This window comes from Macrobrachium nipponense, chromosome 17 (genome assembly GCF_015104395.2).
Source record: "Macrobrachium nipponense isolate FS-2020 chromosome 17, ASM1510439v2, whole genome shotgun sequence".
Classification (NCBI taxonomy): domain Eukaryota; kingdom Metazoa; phylum Arthropoda; class Malacostraca; order Decapoda; family Palaemonidae; genus Macrobrachium; species Macrobrachium nipponense.
The window spans coordinates 38,112,415-38,134,914 of record NC_087210.1 but is presented as its reverse complement, the minus strand read 5'-3'; the positions used below and the strand labels follow the sequence as shown (position 1 = coordinate 38,134,914).

The 22,500-nt window shown below is 42.2% G+C and overlaps 1 protein-coding gene across 1 annotated transcript in view; it reads right to left on the bottom strand.

Annotated features, from left to right (window-relative positions):
* The window catches only part of LOC135196182 (septin-7-like), a gene marked incomplete in the record, with an annotated part of 398,771 nt that overhangs the window by 308,595 nt on the left and 67,676 nt on the right, over nucleotides 1–22,500 (bottom strand). The window contains 1 exon segment of the mRNA XM_064222767.1: nucleotides 17,313–17,336. Within this exon segment, the coding sequence (XP_064078837.1) occupies nucleotides 17,313–17,336 (24 nt within the window).

The following is a 22,500-nucleotide window of genomic DNA, read 5'->3' as shown; positions in this document are numbered from 1 at the left end:
TTTGCATTGTGTTTTTACGTTGCATGGAACCACTGGTTATTCAGCAACGGGACCAACGGCTTTACGTGACTTCCGAACCACGTCGACAGTGAACTTCCATCACCAGAAATACACATCTCTCACTCCTCAAAGGAATGGCCGAGAATCGAACCCGCGACCACCGAGGTGGGACGCAAACATCATACCAACCACGCCACAGAGGCGTATGCGATGTATGAGAGCTTAAGAGCAGAGAAAATACTGTGCGAGTCACACATGGCGCCTGGAAAAGCCTTCGTCAGATTGAATTTTGTAATGAGGAGGGTATTTCGTTTTGCAAACTACTATTGTCTCAGAAATCTAGTCTCACGGGTGTCAGTTGAGTGATTATAAACAAGATTGGTATTAAAGTGAAGCATCATGTGCTAGAATATGAAATGAGTGATTTAATGGATATAAAAGTGTCTCACGCAAGTGTTTGATGTTTCCATACCAAAAGCCAGAGAGAGAACAGATGTAAATGCCAGCTTGTGGGACTGGAATATGAATCTGAATAAAGCCAGGGATGACTTAGACGCAACATTTCAAAGTTTTAGTAGGACACAGATTCAAAGCGCGTGTTAGCGAGAGTCAAGAGTAAACGGAAGCTGTGAAAACAGTGCACATATTTATGTCAAGATAATGGAAGGATGGAAGGGTTTTTGGAATTAAATGAAAGAGGACCATCTTGGGAAGCAAAAGTTGGGATCTGTGAAGAAGTCACTGTGCCAATTCTATTATGGAAGTGATAGATGGATGTTAAATACCAATGAAGGAAGAAACTGGAAGGTATGGAGATACATAATAAAGTACAGAAGACTAACAAGGAAAGGACTACTGAGATAGGACGAAGATATGGGGAAATGGTTTGCTTGGTGAAAAGATGCATCATTCTGAGATGACTTATCCTCGAAAAGCTGGAATGGGAGGCTGCAAAAGAACTGGCTCGACAAATTTGGAGAACTGGAACCCACAACCGAGAAGCACTAAGGCATGCAGGAAAAAGATGGGTATTCCAGTACGTGTAGGGAGGGGTGTCGACGTGCTATTGGTGAGTATATGACTCAGCTCATGCTGTGGAAGTTTTCAGCCGAAGGATTCATCCTTGACTCGGCAGCAATATATATATATATATATATATATATATATATATATATATATATATATATATATATGTGTGTGTCAATAGAGGGATCCACAGTAATATCCTTGTTTATCTAGATATAATATATTTATGGAAATATATACAAAGCTTAAAGCTTTCGTCCAACCTCCTGTGGACTTTTTTTTTTTTTGCTTAGTGATCAAGTCCACAGGAGGATGGACGAAAGCTTTAAGCTTTGTACATATTTCCATAAATATATTATATCTAGATAAACAAGGATATTACTGTGGATCCCTCTATTGATTTCTTAGAAGCACGATATACAGTGTTTTTATATTGTAATATATAAATAGGTTTTAAAAAATTCTTTATTTTGTTTCTACTTAGATTTCAAAGAATTAATAATATAAAAAACAATGTACAAAGAAATAGACAAATTAGCGTTCACTGTGAAGCAAAACCTGATAAATCCCACCGCCTACCTACCTGGCCGAAACGATTGCACAAAATGATAAACAGAAGTTTCCCCTTACCGGCCATTGAACGAAGACCACAGGATTAAATCCAAAACGAGTCGCACACGCAATCCTTCACAAGCACATCAAACGGAAGGGAAGGAGGGAGGGAGGGAGAAATCTATCCCAAATCCATCATAGGCTCGCTCTCCATAAAATCAAGCCCACACACGTCACTCGTCACTCACACGGGACCGTGTCTGCACCACCATCCAAGGCATCCAACGCTAAACTATTCACCCGCGTTCATCTGTCAGTCTTGGCCACCCCTAAACCTTGAAGAGCGCGCGCGGCACATAAACTCTCCTCTCTCTCTCTCCCTCTCCTTCTCTGTGTAAGTACATACATGCACGTACACACACACACACACACACAATTCTTGTAGGCACTCGTACTCATATGAAACTACTTACAATCAGCGGTTATCTCTGGCACCATTAACACTCGAAGCCTGTCACTTGCAGACACGCACGGTCACTCCCTCAAGTCCTTGTAAAGAGCGTTTTAAATTCTTGTCTAAAAAAATTCAAGAGAAATATTTACATACGCACCAGCTTCAATTTGAAGTATTCGGTAGATCGACATAGAAAGATTAGCGGTCCAGTAATTAAGCGTTATACAAAAGCAGATGCATTAACAAAATTACTACTAATACAAAAAGACAAAAACCTGGAAAATTGACAGTTCAAGACGGACAGCATAGTCCAAAAAGCTCTAATATTGAAGGAGACTTGCTCGACCAAGTCCAGCCCATAATTACTAATGACATTTAGAGCATATCCTAGGATATAAATCTTAACTTTATTCAGTATATATATTTGTATTTATTCTGTTTCAGTATATATATTTGTATTTATTGTGTTTCTTTTTAAACAAGGAAAGTCATCCAACAAACAACACACACATCCAACATAAAAGTATTTCATTTATGCTGCACGAAACTATGGCCATATGAGGGAAATGTAATATTTAAAAGAATGATAAAATCAACCTTCATTAGATACGAGAGAGAGAGAGAGAAGAGAGAGAGAGGAGAGAGGAGAGAGAGAGAGAAGAGAGCGAGTGAGAAGAGAGAGAGAGAGAGAGAGCGAGAGAGAGTAGAGAGATGAGAGATAGAGAGAGAGAGAGAGAGAGAGAGAGAGAGAGAGAGAGAGAGAGAGAGAGAGAGAGAGAGAGAGTCTAATATGTTATAATCATAACGAGGCCGTAATTGTTAGATCATTTTCAACAACGTTAATTATGAACGTGCAGTAATGACACAATCCAATGAAATGTAGCATTTAAAAACCAATTCCACAACCACAGTGAATAAGCAAGAATCATCTTGACTTTTGCAGGGCCGAGGGCCAACCACTTGCTCCATTCCACACAACGTTCCCCCTGAATCATACTCTTCATGAATCACAGCTCACCAGGAAGTGTCTAGGCCCCACCAGACAACCCTGTTCGTGGCCAGTATAACGAGAGCCATCTGAATCAACACCCTTCATCTCCCAGGGGGGGAAACTGCATCTTCAATCATAATGTATCCTTGCAACTAGTTCTCGTGTAGGTACGTAGTTACACCTCAGTGGAATGATGCTGCAACTACACAGCACGAGACTGGTTTTGTATTTTGTAACTTACAATAACCAATTTTAAAGACTATAAAGGAGCCCATAAAAACGCCAAAATATAGAGAGAAAATACTATATTTCAGAGACTGCTATCTCTCTCTTCAGAGGATTATCAGTGGGAGTGACCTAAATTGGCTTTATTGTGGATGGATCTCTTGACATAAATACCACCTTTTTTGTAGCTTTTCTCATTCATCTACCTGAAGAGCGAGACAGCAGCCTTTGAAATAAAGTATTTTCTCTCTACATTTTGGCATTTTTATGGGCTCCTTTTATTAGATGGAATTCTGTTGATATATATATATATATATAGTCTTAAATCCAGCGTAGGAAGGTAAGTGAAAAACAGGGACTTGGAACAAGTACTTACGTAGTATATTCTACATTTTCAAGTTCACTAAAAAAAAAAAAAATAAGTGCCACATTTCTATTTCAGATATTGAATAGTGGCTGAACCCATAGGAAGAAAACTTCCAAAGCATCAAGAGCTTCATCCCTTTGATATATGCATACCTGAATACAAAAAATCTCAATACAAACCAAGCCTGCCCATTCACCTATTTGATGCAGTTCCACATATATAAATTTCTCACCAACAAATCATCCTCCATGCTTTTCAGATGACCAAACCATCTCCAAACACACTCCATACCAAGCATGAGTTCTCCTTTCAATTCTGACACCATATGCACTGTGCAAACATTACACCTTAAAACCTTTCATCTTTTTGTATTCAACATGCACATTTAAGTTCCACAAAGGAGTTACTAACTTTCACCTTTCTATAATAAAAAATAATTCCCAACATATACTCCTTTGGAAACTTTCCCTCCTCTAGACACACCTCGCAAACATTGGCCAACCACTCAATCACACTTTCCTCATATTAACACAAAATGTTCATTGAAACCCCACCTACTCCTGCTGTCTTTCCATTCTTCAACTTCTCAAGTGCACTCATTACATGCTTAATACTAATTCCATAAGCATTCTCAAACTTATGCTCACCTTCTAATTATTTCTTCCATCAACCAAGAACCATAATTACTTCAGAGGGCATCTCTCTACTAGAATCTTGATTTAAAAATTCACTTTTTCCTCAAATTTTCTCTATTTGTGATTTGATGTAAAACAATTTCTGATTCTTCTCACCATTGTGCTCACCTTCTTTTAATAACTAATCATATATCCTAGTCCCTTGGAAGACATATAATTGGGTTTGGAATCCTCTGCTTAAAGACCCAACCATAGTAGAAGCGAGCGTGCGCATTTGGGAGTGCCGGTAAGCCAAGGGTTAGGGTAGCGAATTAGATTGGCCCATAGGGAACACATGGTATAGGGAAACCGACCATCCCAAATTTTAATCCCTGTTTTCCATCTACCCTCTACTGTTTGAGACCTGGTACTCTTCTAGAATATTCTTTATAGATATCAGTTGATGCCCAGATGCTGGCATCCCCCCTTCAGGTGGAATCTGGGGTCATATCAGGAAACCACGACAGATGCCAGCTATCAGTCTCTTACCCTGTTATCATGAGAGAAGTCTCGCTGCAAATTAACAGTGTGAACTAGAATCATAATCAAACCATAAGTGGTTTTATGAGGCCCACAGGAAGACATTGTAGATCATCCAGCCATCATTGCAAACAAGTGCCACGTGCTCTCTATTCCTTATACTACTTATCTCCTATTTCAAGTTTCCTCATTCCTCATACTTCTTGACATCCGGTTTCCCAGTGTTAAGGTGTTTCCCCTTTTTCATATAATTTCAGTGACATAAAGGTCCCTTGTTCAAAGTGAATTCACTCATTCATTCCTCCCAATTGCCTTGAATGCTAGGGAAAGAGCAGATAATCCATAAAGCCTTACCTGGACCATTCAATTTCCAGATATAGCTTATCTCATAACCTCATCTCCTTCACCACCACCTTGCCTAGAAAAGTCTGCCCAAGGAAGACAACAGATTCAACATTACAACATTCAAACTATAATCTCAAGTAACTGATTTCTAACTGAATCTCATTCTGTAATCATCAAACCAGTTGCTCTACGATTGCGTATTATTACATTTGATGTTTATTTTGCCACTGTTTGTTTATTAACTGTATATGAGTGCTTCAATCCTCATTTGCCAAGCTATAGCTGTGTGCAATAGCATATATTTTGTAATTAATCATAGTTTCCAGTGGCGTCCATTCCCCAGTAATTCATGCGTAAAATATGTCATTCATGTGATTCTCCTGAGTATGGTTTAGTCACGTTAAGTGGTTATGCAAGGTCCCAAGGTAAATTTTCTATTACATCAACCCCTTCTCGTTTAATGTGTAAATATTTATGGTATATATACTATAGTTCATGCCTTACTGAAGAGCATGCCATATGTTAGATAAATTCTTCCTTAAATATGACAAGGCACCATAATTGACACTCCTACCCAACAGAAAAAGTTCAGTAGATAAACTATTACCTTTCTATAAGATCCAACCGGGTGCTTTTTCCAGAATGCTAATACTAGTGAGCAACATTCAACAGAACTCATTCATAGCCTTACAATCCAGAGAGAGAGAGAGAGAGAGAGAGAGAGAGAGAGAGAGAGAGAGAGAGAGAGAGAGAGAGAGAGAGAGAGAGAGAGAGAGAGAGAATATTTCATCAACATGCCATTTAGCATTATAATTCAAAATATGCACTAAAAACAATATATACGTATATTCTATTTTTTTTTTTTCTTTTATAAATCTTTGTACAATAAAATTCTAATATGTGATGGAAAAATCACATTTTTTAAAGTAAATTGTATATCATCTGACTATACAAGCCTGAGGTCCTTTACATTAGGAATTACTTTCAGTGTAGGCTGGAATTCGGCCGTTGAAGTTTAAAACAAGGTGGTTAGGCAGTTAACTATTGCCTGCTAGTCGGGAGTCCCGCCCAACTGCGACGTTCACACTCCAATTTGCCTTAGGCTCAGGAATAGATTGATGGGTGACATAAGGTGGGCCTATATGTAAAGGACCTCAGTTTGTAGTTAGGAAAAGTACAATTTACATGTACTACTTTAATTTTTTTTTTTTTTTTTATTCCAACACGTTATACAAACCCTCGGTTCTTTACATTAGGAAGACTGATTGGTGGGAGGAACCTAAGCGAGACCCTATGAACAGACTGGTGTTCACCCAACTTAAGGTCCCCTTCCTGGTTGTAAGAGTGTGGGGTGGGGGAGGGGGAGTGGGACCTAGCCTCTGGCCAACTGATCAGAGTATAGGAACTGCATGATCAATGGCCGACTTCTGGACCATTTCATAAGGAGGTAAACATAGTCTCTTATGAAAAAGCAAACAAGAACCCTTGATGTAGGTGACAGTAACGCAAATATAACCACTGAGTATGTCAGGGCTCCTTTTCTCCCCTTGCTAGGGAAAGGGGAGGATACATGCTTCTACAATCTAATCAAAGTATATAGAATGGAGCTCTGCATATAGTCTTACTTGCATCAGCCAACAGTTCCAATGCATTACAACTGCTGTTCTCTGCTTGTAGGAAGAGAGAAGAATGAAAATGGGGAAAGAAGAGAACCAGTCACTCTCACATTCTCACAGTTCACAAAGGCAAGATGCAACCTTGTCCTGTTAAAGGAGCTGGGTAAGCTACACAACTCGAGCAGCCACCACGGGTCCCAAGGAAAGTGTCTAATGACTTGTGGGCTACATCCTTAAGGTAAAAGGAAGTGAAGGTGGTCTGGCTAGACCACATACCTGCCTTCAGTAACTGAGGAGCCGACAGGTCCTTGCAGAATGTGAGGGATGGACCCATACCTCTGACTTTGTGAGCTTTCAGACAAAACAAAAAGTACCGTTGCCATCCCTTCCTTCAGAGGAGTATGCTTTCCTGATTGCTTCATGAAGCCAGAAAGAAAAAGTGTCCTTGGACACTCTTGGTGACCCTGGTGCCAATGAAGAGGTGTCGACACTCAGGTCGGAGATGGCCAGTTCTTTTCAGACAGTGCCATAGCACTCTAACAGGAGAAAGCAGTGTCTCGTCAGGGTCCTTACCAAAGAAGTCCTCTGGGGAGGGGATCGCAAAGGACTTGAATCTACTGTCAGGGACTGATGGATTCTGAGTCTTTGCTAAGGAGTCCAGGACGAAATTGAGCTTAACAACTTGCCTGCCACTACATTCCTCTGTCCTGGAATGTACCTGGCCAACAGCTTTACCGAGTGGGCTGCTGCCCACTTGTGCACCTGCACTGTCAATTGATGTAGCGGGAGGGACACAAGGCCCCCCTTGCTTGTTGACATATGCCACTACTATGGTGCTGTTGCTCATCAACACCACAGTGTGTCCCATCACTCAATCCTGGAACTCTAGGTGGTCTAGGAAAGCCGCCTTGAGTTCTAAGATGTTGATATGAAGGTGCTTGTCACATTGATCCCACACTCCTGCAGTTAGCAACACTTCCAGGTGTGCGCCCGAACACTACAACGATGCATCTGAGAACAGAAGCATGCCTGGAGGGGGGAGTATGCAACTCCACTCTTAAGAGGTTCCTCTTGCCCAGCCACCAGACCAAATCCTCAGAGAGGGATGGGAAAGGATTGAGGTTCTTGAGGCTGTGACCTAAACTCCTTCAGTCTCCACTGGAGAGACTGAAGGTGAAGATGCCCATGAGGGACTATCTTCTTCAGGGACGAAAGGTGACTAATCATGACCTGCCAGGCCTTCTCTACTAGGAAAACTCGGCTGTAGAACCCTGGAGAAGGATCTTGTATGATTTCCACAGCTCCTTTGCTCAGCATGGCTTACACTTCTTCTTTCAGTGCTAGATCCTTGGCTGAACCAGGGATGTATGTTGGGAGACAGACCGGAGAGTTGGCAAGAGGTGGCCTTGACTTGAACAGGAGTAGATATCCCTCCCAAAAGACATCTACCCAGGTCTCGGCTCCATGTCGCTGCCATGTTGCCCACTGGCTTGAAAGGCTACTCCCCCCAAACGGCAGCAGCTGGAGGGGAACGCCACCCTAGCGTTTCTCCTTCTTTCCCTTAACTCCCTTCCCCGGAGGGAAGAAGGGATGAAAGGAGCATGGCCGCTCCCCTTTTGAAGAGACAGACAAAAGCTGGGTACTTCCTCTCTCTCCCTTCGAAGGAAGAGACTTCTTAGGGGCGGAGGAAAAGCTAGCTTGGGTCAAAGGCCTAGATGTAGTTGCACGTCAAGACCTGGACATCTTTGCAACTACCTGTGAACAAGGCGGTCATTGTCTTCAGCTCTCCACTTCTCCATTGCAGCATCTATCAGCTCTCTAAAGAAGAGAGTGGCAGAACCCAGCAACTGTCTGTTTCTCAAAGTTATCGCTGACTCGGGACAAACGGGCCAGGTGATGCGATATAGGACAGCATCTCTCCTCCTCAACATCAAATTCACCCACAGGTTAGCAGTCTGGTGGGCTAGGTAGATGGCCCTACCTCCAGAAAGTCTCCCGAAAGTCAAGTTTTCCCCAGGGATGATAGCCCGAGTAAGCAGCGACTTTGGATTCTGTGAGAGACCACAAATCCAACCAGGAGACTGCCTGAAGAACTGCCATAGTAGTAGCCTCCAGGGTTGCTGTCTCTTGTTATGAAAACGAGACACTTTCCACAACAAGGTGCTGCAATGAAAGGCCAGGACCAATATGAGCTAAGTCCGGCTCGACCTGCTTAGTCGGCAAAGCCCCTCCGAGGGTGTGTAGAAACACTTTTGTTAAGGAAGAGAAGGGGGAAGCAGCTTATACAAACGGTTTGCCTTGAGCAAAAATTCTTGTCCGGGGACAAGATCATTCACCTGCGCAAGGACACCTTCAGCTAAGAAGGACCACAGCAACACTGTAGAGACCTTGAGTTCCTTCTTAGGACCCCAGAAGGCTTCTAACTGAGAAGGGTGGTCGGTAGACGAAGCTGTGGTCCCATCCCCTAGGCCATTGTGCTGACGAATCAGCGAGATGTCCTCTGCAAATGTTCTCTATATTTCGGGGGTGTGCGCATCCTGAGGCAAAGAACCTTCACAACCTTCCAGGGTGTGCTTCCCCTAAGACCCTCTCCCTTCAAAAGACCCCCTGTGACCTTCCTGAACTACTCGGGGCATGGGACCTCTCTGGTCCTAAGACAGAACCGGGAACGTATGCTCTTGTAGCTAAACACTGGGGAGGCTCTCCAGTGTTCCCCTTGGTTGTCTCACCCCTCCCTGTGTAACCTCAGGAAGTTGAAGGGACAGGTGAAGTAGATCAAACGCTCTCGCTCGCTCTGCTAGCAGAACTAACAGACAGAGCAAGTCGTGAGTGATCACCAACCTGCGGTGGTGATCAGTGCGTGTCTAGGAGAGTGTTCTCACCCTGGAGAAATGCTTCCCCTGAGGAACGGCAGGAGACACGCTCGTCACCACCGAGACCGGCCAGTCACATGAATGTAACCATGACCTGGGTGATGTTGATTGTGCTCCTGACTGGCGAGAGCCAGTGCCGTCCCCAATGACCGCCTTGTCCACAGGCAGTTGCAAAGACGTCCAGGTCAAAACCGCACAGGACTGTCGAACAAGGGACCTCCTACCAGTCTCACCTAGTGCACGGTTCCACTGGACCATCACGTCAACCCTGGGGACCAAGTGGTCACCTAGAGTATGATCACTAGGTAGGTGCGAGTCACCTGAGTGACTCACCCCTTTCTTCCACTCTGCGCCTGAGTGAGTTGTGATGGTGAGAAGGCTCAGCATCATTGACTTTGGATACATGCGAATCTGAAGATTTGCACGCATTTGAGGAAACTCATGAACGAGCGCCCGACACAGCACTAGTTTTAGAGGAAGATCCTCTAAGACTAGCAACAGAAGTGCGAACCGTGACAGTTCCTCTTCCCAAAGGAACAGGAGAGCCAGTGGAAGACCCACCTGCCTTCTCAGTGCAAAGAGGCAGGCCTTTAGAAGTCCCGTGGCGAGACTTCTGAGGGTTGGGGAGAGACATTGTCTTTCTTTGGCAGGGGAGCCTCAGAAGTCTAAGGGGAGGAGGTAGCAGACAATGAAGATGAAGAAGACAAGGAAGACGATGACACCTTATGAGCTCTCTTCTGCTTCTTCAGGATGGCAGTAAAATCCCCCATCCAAGGGGCCACTGGGGCAGCAGTCATAGGAGTGCCAGTACGAGCGTCATGAAAGGCATAGTGGAACTGGGGCAGCAGCAGGCACAGGAACTACAGGAGCACTGACCCCTGGAGGGAGATCCAAGGGGGAAGTTACTATGGGATCCACATGGACAAATGTGACTGGAGGTGACAACACTAAAACCTAGGGGGAGAGGCACAAAGTAGGAGTTATGCTAGTAGGGTGATGGGTGTACACCAAGTGAGGAGGCGCCACATAACCAGGTACAGAGAGGGTAGTCGTTGTCACTGCCACAGTCACATGAGTCACAGGGGTTGATGAAAAGTAAGACACCAGCCCCTGGAGAGATGGTATGCCAGGAGTCATCCATGCCTACTGCAAGTCCCCAGTTCACAAAGCCACCACACCTGAAGAAGCAAAAGTCGGAATATCAGAAGGAGTCTACTACTTGCTTCGAGGGAGAAGGATCCCCCTTAGAGCGAGCAGAGGCCCCTAAGTACAAGTCCCTGCCGCCAGCCCCCAAACCCTTCTTCTTTGTCAGTAGAGTCGAGTAAAGAAGCAGAAGGAGAGATTCCCCCTGAAGGGGAAACAGCAAATTGAGGAAAGTTACACAGAGGAAGGAAGGAGTCATCGGGGGCGTGTAACCATCAGACAAAGTCCTGGGAGCCTTCCCATGAGATTGCGGCCTCCTTTCATAACTTCCCCACTGCTTGGACGTCCATAAAACATACATCACAAGGCTCGGTTCTAGTACACTCACGCTCAATGGCATTTGGCACAAAGGGCATGAGGATCCACTTCCTTTAAGGAGCAGAAGCTCCCACACTTCTTCCCTCCAACTGCAGGATATATGTGCTGGGAGAAGGAGGACCATTTAGGCTTTTGTAAGCCTTGGGTTTGCATAATCGTAAAGATCTCACTGGGAAGGTGAAAAAAACATTCAACAACTGTAGGGCTGAGAGGCAAACAACACATCTTCAGTCTATAGCGGCTGAAAGCAAAATGGCATATTACGTCCGGTCGGGTGGAACTCCTGACTAACGAACAGTAATTAACTGCCTACCTTGTTTGAAACTTCAATGGCTGAATTCCAACCTACACTGAAAGAATTCTTAATGTAAAGGACTGAGGGTTTGTATAATGTGTAGGAATAATCACACAACAGAGACTTTTAGAAAAGAGCAATGCCAGAGAACTAAAACATATGTGAGCAATTATAAGCAACAATAACCCAAGACTAGGAAAGGCCAAGGTACACTTCAGGGTTTGAAAGCCCTTAAGTATAGCAAAGCATGTGACACAATAGATGGCCCAGCTGCCACAAAGAGAGACAAATGACATTTTTATGATAAAATAATATTTCATACATACACTTACCAAGTAATTACATCGCTTACAGTTTCACTCGTCAGCAGCTTAAAAAAATTTAAATCGCGGTAGCGCTAGTGTCGGTGTAGGTATTGGTCCCGCCCACTTATGGGGTAAGAGAGAAACTACTCCATCAACTAAATTGTTTCTGCCCTTTTCCATATGTGGGTAGAAGGGAGGACTCTGATTTGTAATTACTTGGTAAGTATACATAATATATAAAACATTTTATTATAAAAATGTCACTGTTATATATATGTAACTTACCAAGTAATTACATTGCTGAATCCCAAATTGACCAGGAGGTGGGACATGGCTAACTCTACCTCACACATTATTAATGATAATGAACAGAGAAACAGAAAACAAAAGCATTGAATCAACGCTTGAAAATAGAGATGCTACACGAAGGTACTGCCTCTGGTCGGCGCTCATCTTATCCACGTAGGCTCGTTGGCCAGACTCACCTCTACAACAGTGGAGCTTCTCCCGGTTTCGTACGGTGAATATCTCCATTGAACAAGGCGAGAAGGGGGATAACTAAATGAGGCGTTCCCCTGCTCCCTTTTCTCAGCAAGCCAACAGTCAAGCTCACTAAGCAACTTTCTGGCCGAGGAAGACAGAACCATCTTGGAAAGTCCATCTTGCATAGGTCGAACCAGCAAAAAGAACTTCGCGGCTGGGGCTGCAAGTGTAAAAAATCCAGGAAAATCATGTGAAAGGTATTTCATCAAGAAAGCGTAAAAAATCTGGGAAATTAATGTAAAAGGTATTTCATCAATGCTGAATATACTGTAGGATGAAAGCCTTGATCCTCGGATTCCCCTTCATTATTCACTTCTGATGAAACAGGATACAGCAGCGGATCTTTAAGTGTTCTGAGGAGGGGGAGGAGGGCCTTTCCTGAGAAGGCTGAGAATATCCAACACTGTCATCAACATTGTCTCTTGTGCTTAGACAGGTTCTTGGAAAAAGCAGGAACACCTAGCGCCACTCGTCTGGTGTCCAAAGACAGGTGTGTAGCATGAAAATCCGGGTGATCAGGTATCATGCCAATACTCGGCAAATTCTTGATCATAGACCTCTTCTCATAAACTGAGCTCTTGGGCATTAATGGACTCCAAGGGGTAAGAGGCAACTCTGCTGCTCGTGGGTGCTCTGGCGCCGCTGGAAGTTCGGGCACCATCGGGCACTCTGGTGCCATTGGCTGCCCTCTAGAGGATGACGATAAACATTTTGACAAGGAGGAGTTCTTGGGCGTTATCGCAAGCCAATCCAAGGAGATACGTTCACGGGAGTCCCAAAAACTGCAAGACTGTTGCTCTGGCTCCCTCAGTTTCTTCCACGGAACTGTGGGAGAGTGAACCAAGTCTAATGCAAGCCTATTCAATGGCCATGATTCATCACTAAAGTTCCACTGGCACCTATTCTCTGGACTGTACCCCTCAGAACTCGAGGAAAGTTTGTACACTTCCTTCTGGATGCCTTTCCAGTGGCTATCCTTCCCTGTATCATGGTGCAACTGGTCCGACAGGCACCGACTGTCTGTGGGCAGTCCCCGCCAACCTCCATATAGCCTCCAGTATGACTGCTCCCTGATGCAGGGGAGTACACCAGTGACCTTTGCCTATGAGTGTTGGCGGGATGATCAACTGCCACCCCCACTGACCATTCGCTAGACTATGTTTACTCTCCTCTTTATCCATGAGGACATGAACTGAGTTTGCTAACTCAGAACACTGTTTCTACAAACAATACCATTTTAGTATCAAAGACTATAATATTCAATTCAAGGCTGGCAAGGGGGTCAGGGTCAGAAGTGGGGGAGCTGGGTACAAGAACAAGTAAATTAGTCATAGGAATGGGAACGGATGACAAAGTGGGAACAGGCATTGAGATACTTAGATATAAATTATCTACAGACTTAGTATAACTATCAAATGTCTGAGATCCCACCGTCTTAGTCTCAGCTCTAGCAGCTGCCTTATGTCTCCTATCTCTATCCAATTCAGATAAGTGCAAAGCTAACAATTCCCACTTCTTTCCATTCCACCATTCACATTCATTGCAAGTCTCATCGCTAGAGCACTTTGTTCCCTGCAATCAATGCACAAAGTGTGCGAGTTGCAAACTTCTCTTTGGTCAATCAAGTATTACAGCTTTTGTTGCAATACCTCAGGCTAGCAGAACTAGTGTAAGACATCTATTATATATTGGCAATGTGTGTGTGTGTGTGTGTGTATGATTGGTATGGGCACCCAGGCCGTCGGTCTGACGGGACTGAGATTCAGAACGGAGATGGGTTTCCACCTCGGGAAGGTCGAGACCTACGTTCGGGAGTCCGGAAACCCCCGGGGGCCAGGGCTCCCAAATTTTCTACTCTCCCCCCCGCCCCACCCCCCCCCACCCCCCCCCCCCCCCCCCAGCCCCCCAAGGGTGAGAAGGGATTCCCTGAAACAGAGCTGGTTCTGCCCATAGACTTAATTTACAAATTTCTGTATACATATGACTTATCATTTGGAAGAGAATACTATAGGGTACACATAAATCACATCAAAGAAGGTGGTTTTAGAAGGGGGTTGACAGAGAGAGAAAATGAGAGGGAGTAGACAGGGTGTTAGGGAGAAGAAAGAGGAAAAGACAGAGAGAGAGAAGAGAGGAGACGAGAGAGAGAGAGAGAGAGAGATGTTGTTATAATGAGAAGAAAGGAGGGTAAGAGACGTGATGGTAGAGAGAGAGAGAGAGAGAGAGAGAGAGAGAGAGAGAGAGAGAGAGAGAGAGAGAAGAGGGAAGAGAGAGAGGGGGAGAGAGAGAGATTGAGAGTTGATTACTGAGAAGAAAAGAGAGAGACAGTGATGTAGGGGATAAGAGAAGGACGAGATATGAGAAAGGATGGAGGTCTGACGAGAGAGAGACGATGAGAAGGATTGGAAGAAGAGAGGGGAGAGAGGAGAGAGTTCGGTATTATGAGAAGAAAGAGGGTAAGAGAAGTATGGTTGGAATTGAGAGAAAGAGAGTAAGAGAAAGGAATGAAAGAGAGAGAGACCTTACAGACCTTACAGACCTTACATCTTGTTCGGGTTGCCCCAGGTCCCTCAGTGTGAGGCACCTCTAATGTCTACCAGAGAGTTGCTAGTACATCTTCCGGTATATTTTGCATCTTCCAATCTTGGATGGTCTGGGATGCAGTTTAGATATTTGTCGAGCTTATTCTTAAACACATCTACGCTCACTCCTGATATATTCCTCAGATGAGCTGGCAACGCATTGAATAGACGCTGCATTATCGATGCTGGTGCGTAGTGGATTAATGTCCTGTGTGCTTTCCTTATTTTTCCTGGTATATTTTTGGGCACTATTAATCTACCTCTGCTTGCTCTTTCTGATATTTTTAGTTCCATGATATTTTCTGCTATTCCTTCTATCTGTTTCCATGCCTGAATTATCATGTAGCGTTCTCTTCTCCTTTCCAGACTATATAATTTTAAGAATTGTAGAGAGAGAGAGAGAGAGAGAGAGAGAGAGAGAGAGAGAGAGAGAGAGAGAGAGTGAGAGTTGAGGGGCCGTGTTAGGTAAGAGAAAGATGGAAAAAAGTGAGAGAGGGAGAGACAGACAGAGAAGAGCGGTTGTTTGGAGAAAGCGAGACAGAGAGTTGGTATTGGTGAGAAGAAAGAGTGAAAGAGACAGTGATGGTTGGAGACAGAAAGAGAGTCAAAAGAAAGGAGCTTTCTCTTCTCTTTCTTTTCCGTTTCAGTTTCAAGCGCCTCCAGTTCCCAGTCAGGTTGGCTTTTGCCATGACTATCAATAAAGCCCAGGGACACAGTCTATCAAAGTGGCTAGCATCAACTTGGAGCAACCTTGCTTTTCTCACGGGCAGCTTTATGTGGCGTGCTCAAGAGTGGGCTCTCCGGAACGCCTGTTCATTTTGTCACCGGAGGGAAAAACAAAGACCATAGTCTACCAAAAAGGCTCTCCGGTGAATTGGAATCTCTCTGCCAACACCAAGAATTTTTCTTTCCATATATGTTTATGATGCTTCACTTTGATATTCATTGTCAAGGATGTTGTTTGTTTTGTCAGGTTTGCATTCCTTGATTTATCTATTTTATTTTCATAAACTATGCTCTGGGTTACACGGACCAATCTAGTTGGGACCCGCCTGTAGGGCAGGTAACAAGCTTGTATTGAATATGTACTCAAAATTAGGTCAAATGCCATTAGTTGTAAAATTATTGTCTATACTCTGGGAACTAATCCAAAACACAAAATACAAAGCCTTAGGCTACCAGTACTTCACCAAACCACATACAGTGGGGCCCCCTGTACTCGCGTTCTCCAGATTAGCGGACTCACGGATGTGGAAAATTTGCTATTCGCAGGATTTTTCTATGAGAAATATCCACAAATTCCTGTTTTTTTTATCAATTTCATCATAAAATGCACTTTTTGTGAAAAAACTATTTAAAAAACAGGTATAAAAGTTTTTAGTGGATTTTTCTTGAGTTTTACTTACCAAAATAAGTTGTTTTCAGCATTTTTACAGGGGTTCCAACTGTTCGTGGATTCTAACTATTCGAGAAGGGGGGGTCTGGGGGGATCACTGTTTAGGAAAAGTCAACAAAATCCAAACCAAAGCTGACAGCTCACAACTGAAGTACAGTCGAGAGCTGACAGGAAACAATTGACTACTTGGAGTTGTTCCTCTCTTACACTGTAAGTGAGCAGGTAGCGCTACCACGATTTTAAATTTTTTAAGCTGCCCACAAGTGAAACTGTAAGCAATGTAATTACTTGTTAAGTTATAAAGATATTTTCATCAATAATGTAAAACAACTGAGAAGAGGAGATGCTCACCACTCAAGACACAGCTTGTAAATACTTAAATGCTAAAACACAGTATACTGTAGTCATTAGTAATTTTAATGAGAGCTCCAAATACAAGTGATCTGTAAATATTCTTGTTAAAATAACAAATACACACACTAAACACATAAATATATAAAATATAAAGCAGTATCCAGTTATATTCCTACTGTAATATACAGTACTATATGTAAATACAGTATAGTTTACACCGTAAGATCTACAACTGAAGGTGTACTGTTTGCACTTTGTGGGCAATTGTTTCCTTGCATCATACTTACAAAGACCAACATAAAAAAAACAGCTTAATACGAAAAACCAAAATTAGTCATTTTAATGAGAGCTCCAAATACAAGAGATCTGTAAATGTTCTTGTTAAAATAACACACAGACACACTAAACACATAAATATATAAACAAATTAATATAGAGAAACATCCAGTTATATTCCTACTGTATACAGTACTATAAGTAAATACAGTAGTTTACACCATAAGATCTACCACTGAAGATTCAATGTTTGCATTTTGTGAGCAATTTGTTTCCTTACATCATACATACAAAAGGTAATATAAAAAATACAGCTGAATAAGGACACCCAAAATGAATTAATGTTTGTAAACAAAACACTTACCTAAATGTCATGAACTCTAAATGTAAACCACAGATACTTTGCATAAAAATCACAGAATTACCAATTTACTTACCAGCCCTGGTAGTAGCATATGTTCCTGGAAAGGGCAAAATATTTCTATGAGATCAAGCTCTATAGCGCAAAATAAAAATTAATGATAAAGATATGCCAGAAAACAAAACTGCAGTCAATGGCAATAAATTTCCAACTCAAATCATAACCTCAGATGATAAAGAATTAAAAAAATAAAAAGTTGTGTGGCTAGTATAATACTCACTGATAACACAAATAATCTGAACACTAAAAAGTATTAATTTTTCAGTGACTGCTGATGAAATTTATTACCAAAACACTACAGATAAATCATAAAAAAAAAACTTAGAATAAAACGTAGAATATCCTTAAGCTCTATCAACAATGGCAAGAAGCACTATGCAGGCTGTAACGACACTTCAAGCTCACCAACAACAAAAATTTAGCATCATCCAGTGCTCCTTGCAACATCAGCCAGAGGTGAAGGTATCAGAGCTTCATTACTGTACTGGGTGCTTAAAATTATTAGCAATAAAAAAAAGGAGCTGAAGAAAACTGCAGAAAGGAGAGGACGTTTATCATTTTCACCCAAATATGACAGACTACCTGTCTGAGGATAAATCATAAGATATAAATGACTTAAAAGTAGACTTTCATAATTCATAATAAGCACTTTTACACTAAATTTGCAAACATAATACATATTTTTTGTGGCCCAGTGATAGAATATAAAAGACTCGGGACAGGCGGGCTCTTTCTCCTGTCCTACAACAATTACCTGGGCTCTACATCTTACTCACACAGATTTGATAACAGCATAAGCTGGCGCCATCTTCATTACACTGCTTAGTTCAAGAGTTCACTTGTCACCAGGATGTGCTCCGGATATTGCATTCTACCACATTTTCCAACCACTTTTCAAGAGTCAACCCAAGTATTTAGCTTTAATCCCTTAAGGACGGATAACATACATACGTTTACACATATGTAGCATACATATAGTAGTATATGTTCAAGATTTGGCATCATGCAGTTTGAACAAATTTTGTGGGAAAAATGTTCCTAGAGTCTGTTGTAAAAACAACCTCAAACGACTTCTGCCGCACCTTTTTGAATAAGAGCTTCTACCTCTCAGTTGGGACCTAAAACCCTCTCTGAGCCAAGAGAGTAAGCTGTCATTTTGATGGGTACATTGGAGAGAGGGGGTTATTCCTTGAGAGGAATGGAGTAGCTGAAACGAAGAACCTGAATCACCAAGGGTTCTGGCTCCCTGCAGCTCCATTCCTTCCAAGGTACAGTCTGGCATCAACAGGTACACGAAGGACTGTTGCATCACCTGGTAGAAAGTTTTCAGGTGGTTTCGACATGGACTTCGAAGGGGACCACAAATTAGAGCGGGGCCTGGAGAAGGGTCAAGACTTCCCTCCTCAAAAGGGCTGTTGTACTGGAGAGGACGACTTGGTAGGAGTAGAAAGTGGAGTCTTGTGATGTTTTGCTGATTGGACCAATTATACTCCGTTTTTTTTCATCTGTCCATCCGCCTGTGGTGTTTTTGTATGGTAACACTGCGTCCCGGGCTTTAGATAGTTACGCAATGTGTAAGTTTTAGGTAAATAAAAGGATATCTGGGTGTAGATTTGCAACTGAAAAGTGTATTATTAATTTACTGTATGCGAATTACACCGTTAATATTCGAAATAGGATATTATTATAATCGTTGAATGTAAGCTGAATGTAACTATCTAAAGCCCGAGACGCAGTGTTACCATACAAAAACACCACAGGCAGATGGACCGATGAAAAAAACAGAGTATAGTCATGTGTTGATCTCTTCTGCAGCGCTAAAGAACTTCCTTTAGTTTCTTGCAGAAAGAAATGAGTCCTGTCCAGAGGAGAGAACATATGAGCTGACTTCTCTAAAGTAGTTTTTCCCAAAAGTCAGACCCCCTTTTAAAAGACCAGAGTTCCTGCTTCTTCTGTATGCCCATCGCAAAGAGAGTAATTACTTCATCTGACCCGTCCTTAATCAATTTCCCGGCACAAGAGAGGGCACCTAACCAGAGTCCTCAGCAATGTCCTCAGAAAGGATAAAACAGTCCTCATTTTCCTGGCCAAAGCCCTAATCGTCCAGTCCAGAAAACAAAGTATTTCGTGGTCCTGTTCCTCATCTTCTGAAGAAATAGGGGAAGGAAGTGGTCCCAACTCTTGGCATTTGGAGTTTTCTTCTTAACACAACTCATTAAGTCCTCCAGACGGCAACGAAAAAGAGCTAAAGCAGGGTCCACACAAGGTCCACGGGAGGCAAGTGAGAAGGATGAGAAAGAGAAGGTGGTGCATTATTGATAGAAGTCGCCAAAGTTTCGATTGCAGGTTTCGACCAAAGTGTCGAAGGAACGTGGGACAATTGAGTTGGAGCTGAACGCCTGGTAGTTGCCAATACCTGTCACTCCTAAAGTGAGTCTGAACTGTCCCATGTTGACTGACGACAGCGAGGCAGAGGCAAAACAACATAGCTACAGGATGGACGTGGATTACATTCCACCTCTCTAAATCTCTTAACGGGAGGCGGAGAGGCATCACTCCAGTCAAGATCTGGAGAGAGAGAGAGGTAGGGAAAGTACACCAGCATCATTTCTTAGCAGGGGAGGAACCTCTTGAATCTGTCAATGATAGGGCACTAAACGAAACGCCTTTCCAGTGGTGTTCTGTCAAATCCTACTGTCGCACTACAGGTCTGACGGAGGAAGCAACTGCCCATGGGCAAGCGTCACCAGAGAATAATAATGAAGAGACGTTATACCATTTTATTCTCCAACGGCAATATTGAATGAAATAATGGTATTTCATACTTTTACATATCGATGATTTTTATTTTTCTGCAGGATACATCAGGGATTGTTGTAAAAAAGCCGAATTAATTTTTTTCCTAAGCTACAAATAGTTTTTGTTATTAGGTAAGTGTTGAAAAATTGTGAAGGAAATTACCCAAAGTATTCACTCACATAATTGAGAGAGAGAGAGAGAGAGAGAGAGAGAGAGAGAGAGAGAGAGAGAGAGAGAGAGAGAGAATAACTCCTTACGACCCCGACTCCTTCCCCTCCACCAATACGTAAATCAAACTCATTTACTCCCGCCCTCTTTTCTTGAATTGGATAAAAAGACTGGGAATTGCTATTTATTTTATTAAATTATTATAATATGATATTGTTATAATACAATAAAGTTTCATACATACTTACCTGGCAGATATATACATAGCTATCGACTCCGTCGTTCCCGACAGAAATTCGAATTTCGCGGCACACGCTACAGGTAGGTCAGGTGATCTACCTGCCTGCCGCTGGGAGGCAGGACTAGGAACTATTCCCGTTTTCTAATCAGATTCTCTCTTCCACCTGTCTCCTGCGGGGAGGCTGGGTGGGTCATTAGTTGTATATATGCAGTAGTATTTGTATTGGGTCCATGAACTTAGGGGTTCCAAACATTCGCGGGTTCTATATATATACAAAGTGGTCCCCGTATTCGCGAGGGATGCGTACCAGACCCCCCCCCCCCCCGTGAATAGTTAGAACCCGCGAATGTTTGGAACCCCTATAAAAATGATAAAAACAGTCTATTTTTTTTGTTAAAACTCAAGAAAAACACACTAAAAATTTTCATACTTGGTTTTTTTTTAATAGTTTTGTCACAAAAACGTGTATTATATGATAAAATTGATAAAAAAACCCCAGGAATTTGTGGATATTTATCATAGAAAAATACCGCAAATGTGTGAGTCCGCGAATCTGGAGAACGCGAATATGGGGGGTCCACTGTATATATATATACACACACACACTGTGGTCCCCCAAATTCACAGGGGATGCGTACCAGACCCCGTGAATAGTTAGAACCCACGAATAGTTGGAACCCCTACAAAAATGCTGAAAACAGCCTATTTTGTTAGTTAAAACTCATGATAAACCCACTAAAAATTTATATACAAATTTTTTATTTATAGTATTATCACAAAAAGTGCATTTTATGATGAAAATGATAAAAAAAAAAAGGAATTTGTGGATATTTCTCATAGAAAAATACCGTGAATACACAAATTTTCTGTGAATAATGCGGAGAAATGTTCCCGAGAGAAATCCGCGAATGTGTGAGTCCACGAATCTGGAGAACGTGAATACGGGGGTCCACTGTGTAAATATATATAAATATAGAAACATATATATATATATATATATATATATATTTATATATATATAGATATATATATATATATATTATATATATAGCAGGCGGTCCCCGGGTTACGACGGGGTTTCCGTTCTTAAGACGCGTCGTAAGCCGGAACGACGTTCTTGAAAACATGTCCACAGGAAAATTTCACTACTAATTTGCAATTTTTCTTAGGGCCGTAGCTCTAAAATTATCACTAATTTACTTTTTTTCATGTGCAACACTGTGTATTCACAAAATTTACTGTATATTTTCATTAAAAATACAAGAGAGAGAGAGAGAGAGAGGAGAGAGAGATGAGAGGGATACGAGAGAGAGAGAGAGGAGAGAAAAGAAATAACTCCTTACGGTTTCAATAGATTGGAAATGAAACTGTCTGTAGGCAACTTTTTCCCCCTCCCATAAATACATATATTTCTCCAGAGAAGAGAGAAAGAGAGGACTGTGCAATTATGTTGTCTGTCTATCAATTCTTTTGCTGAGAGCGAGAGAGATAAAATGGAAGAAATAGAAACACCAAATGTATGACAAGTATCGTGTGGAGAGAGAGAGAGAGAGAGAGAGAGAGACGAGAGAGAGAGAGAGAGAGAGTTGTCCTTACAGTATTTAAAAGAGAGAAATGGCAATGATTATTGTATTTAAAATACTCAGATATGAATTTTGTACTTACAGTTAATAAGTATTATTATTGGAAAATATTAAGGATAAACTTATTACATACATGTCATGAAAATGATCTCATCTCAGAGAGAGAGAGAGAGAGAGAGAGAGAGAGAGAGAGAGAGAGAGAGAGAGAGAGAGAGAGAGATTACATAAAACATTAAATTTGTTGACCATTGTATGGCATTAAGCTCCGAGTGTCACTCGAGTTGAGTTAGGGAAATTGATACAGAAAAAGACAAAGGGAAGAATTTTCTTTTGAAATTAGTTATCGTATTACTACTACTTCTATTATTATTATTATTTGAAAATATAATAACACGTGCATCTACCATAAAAAT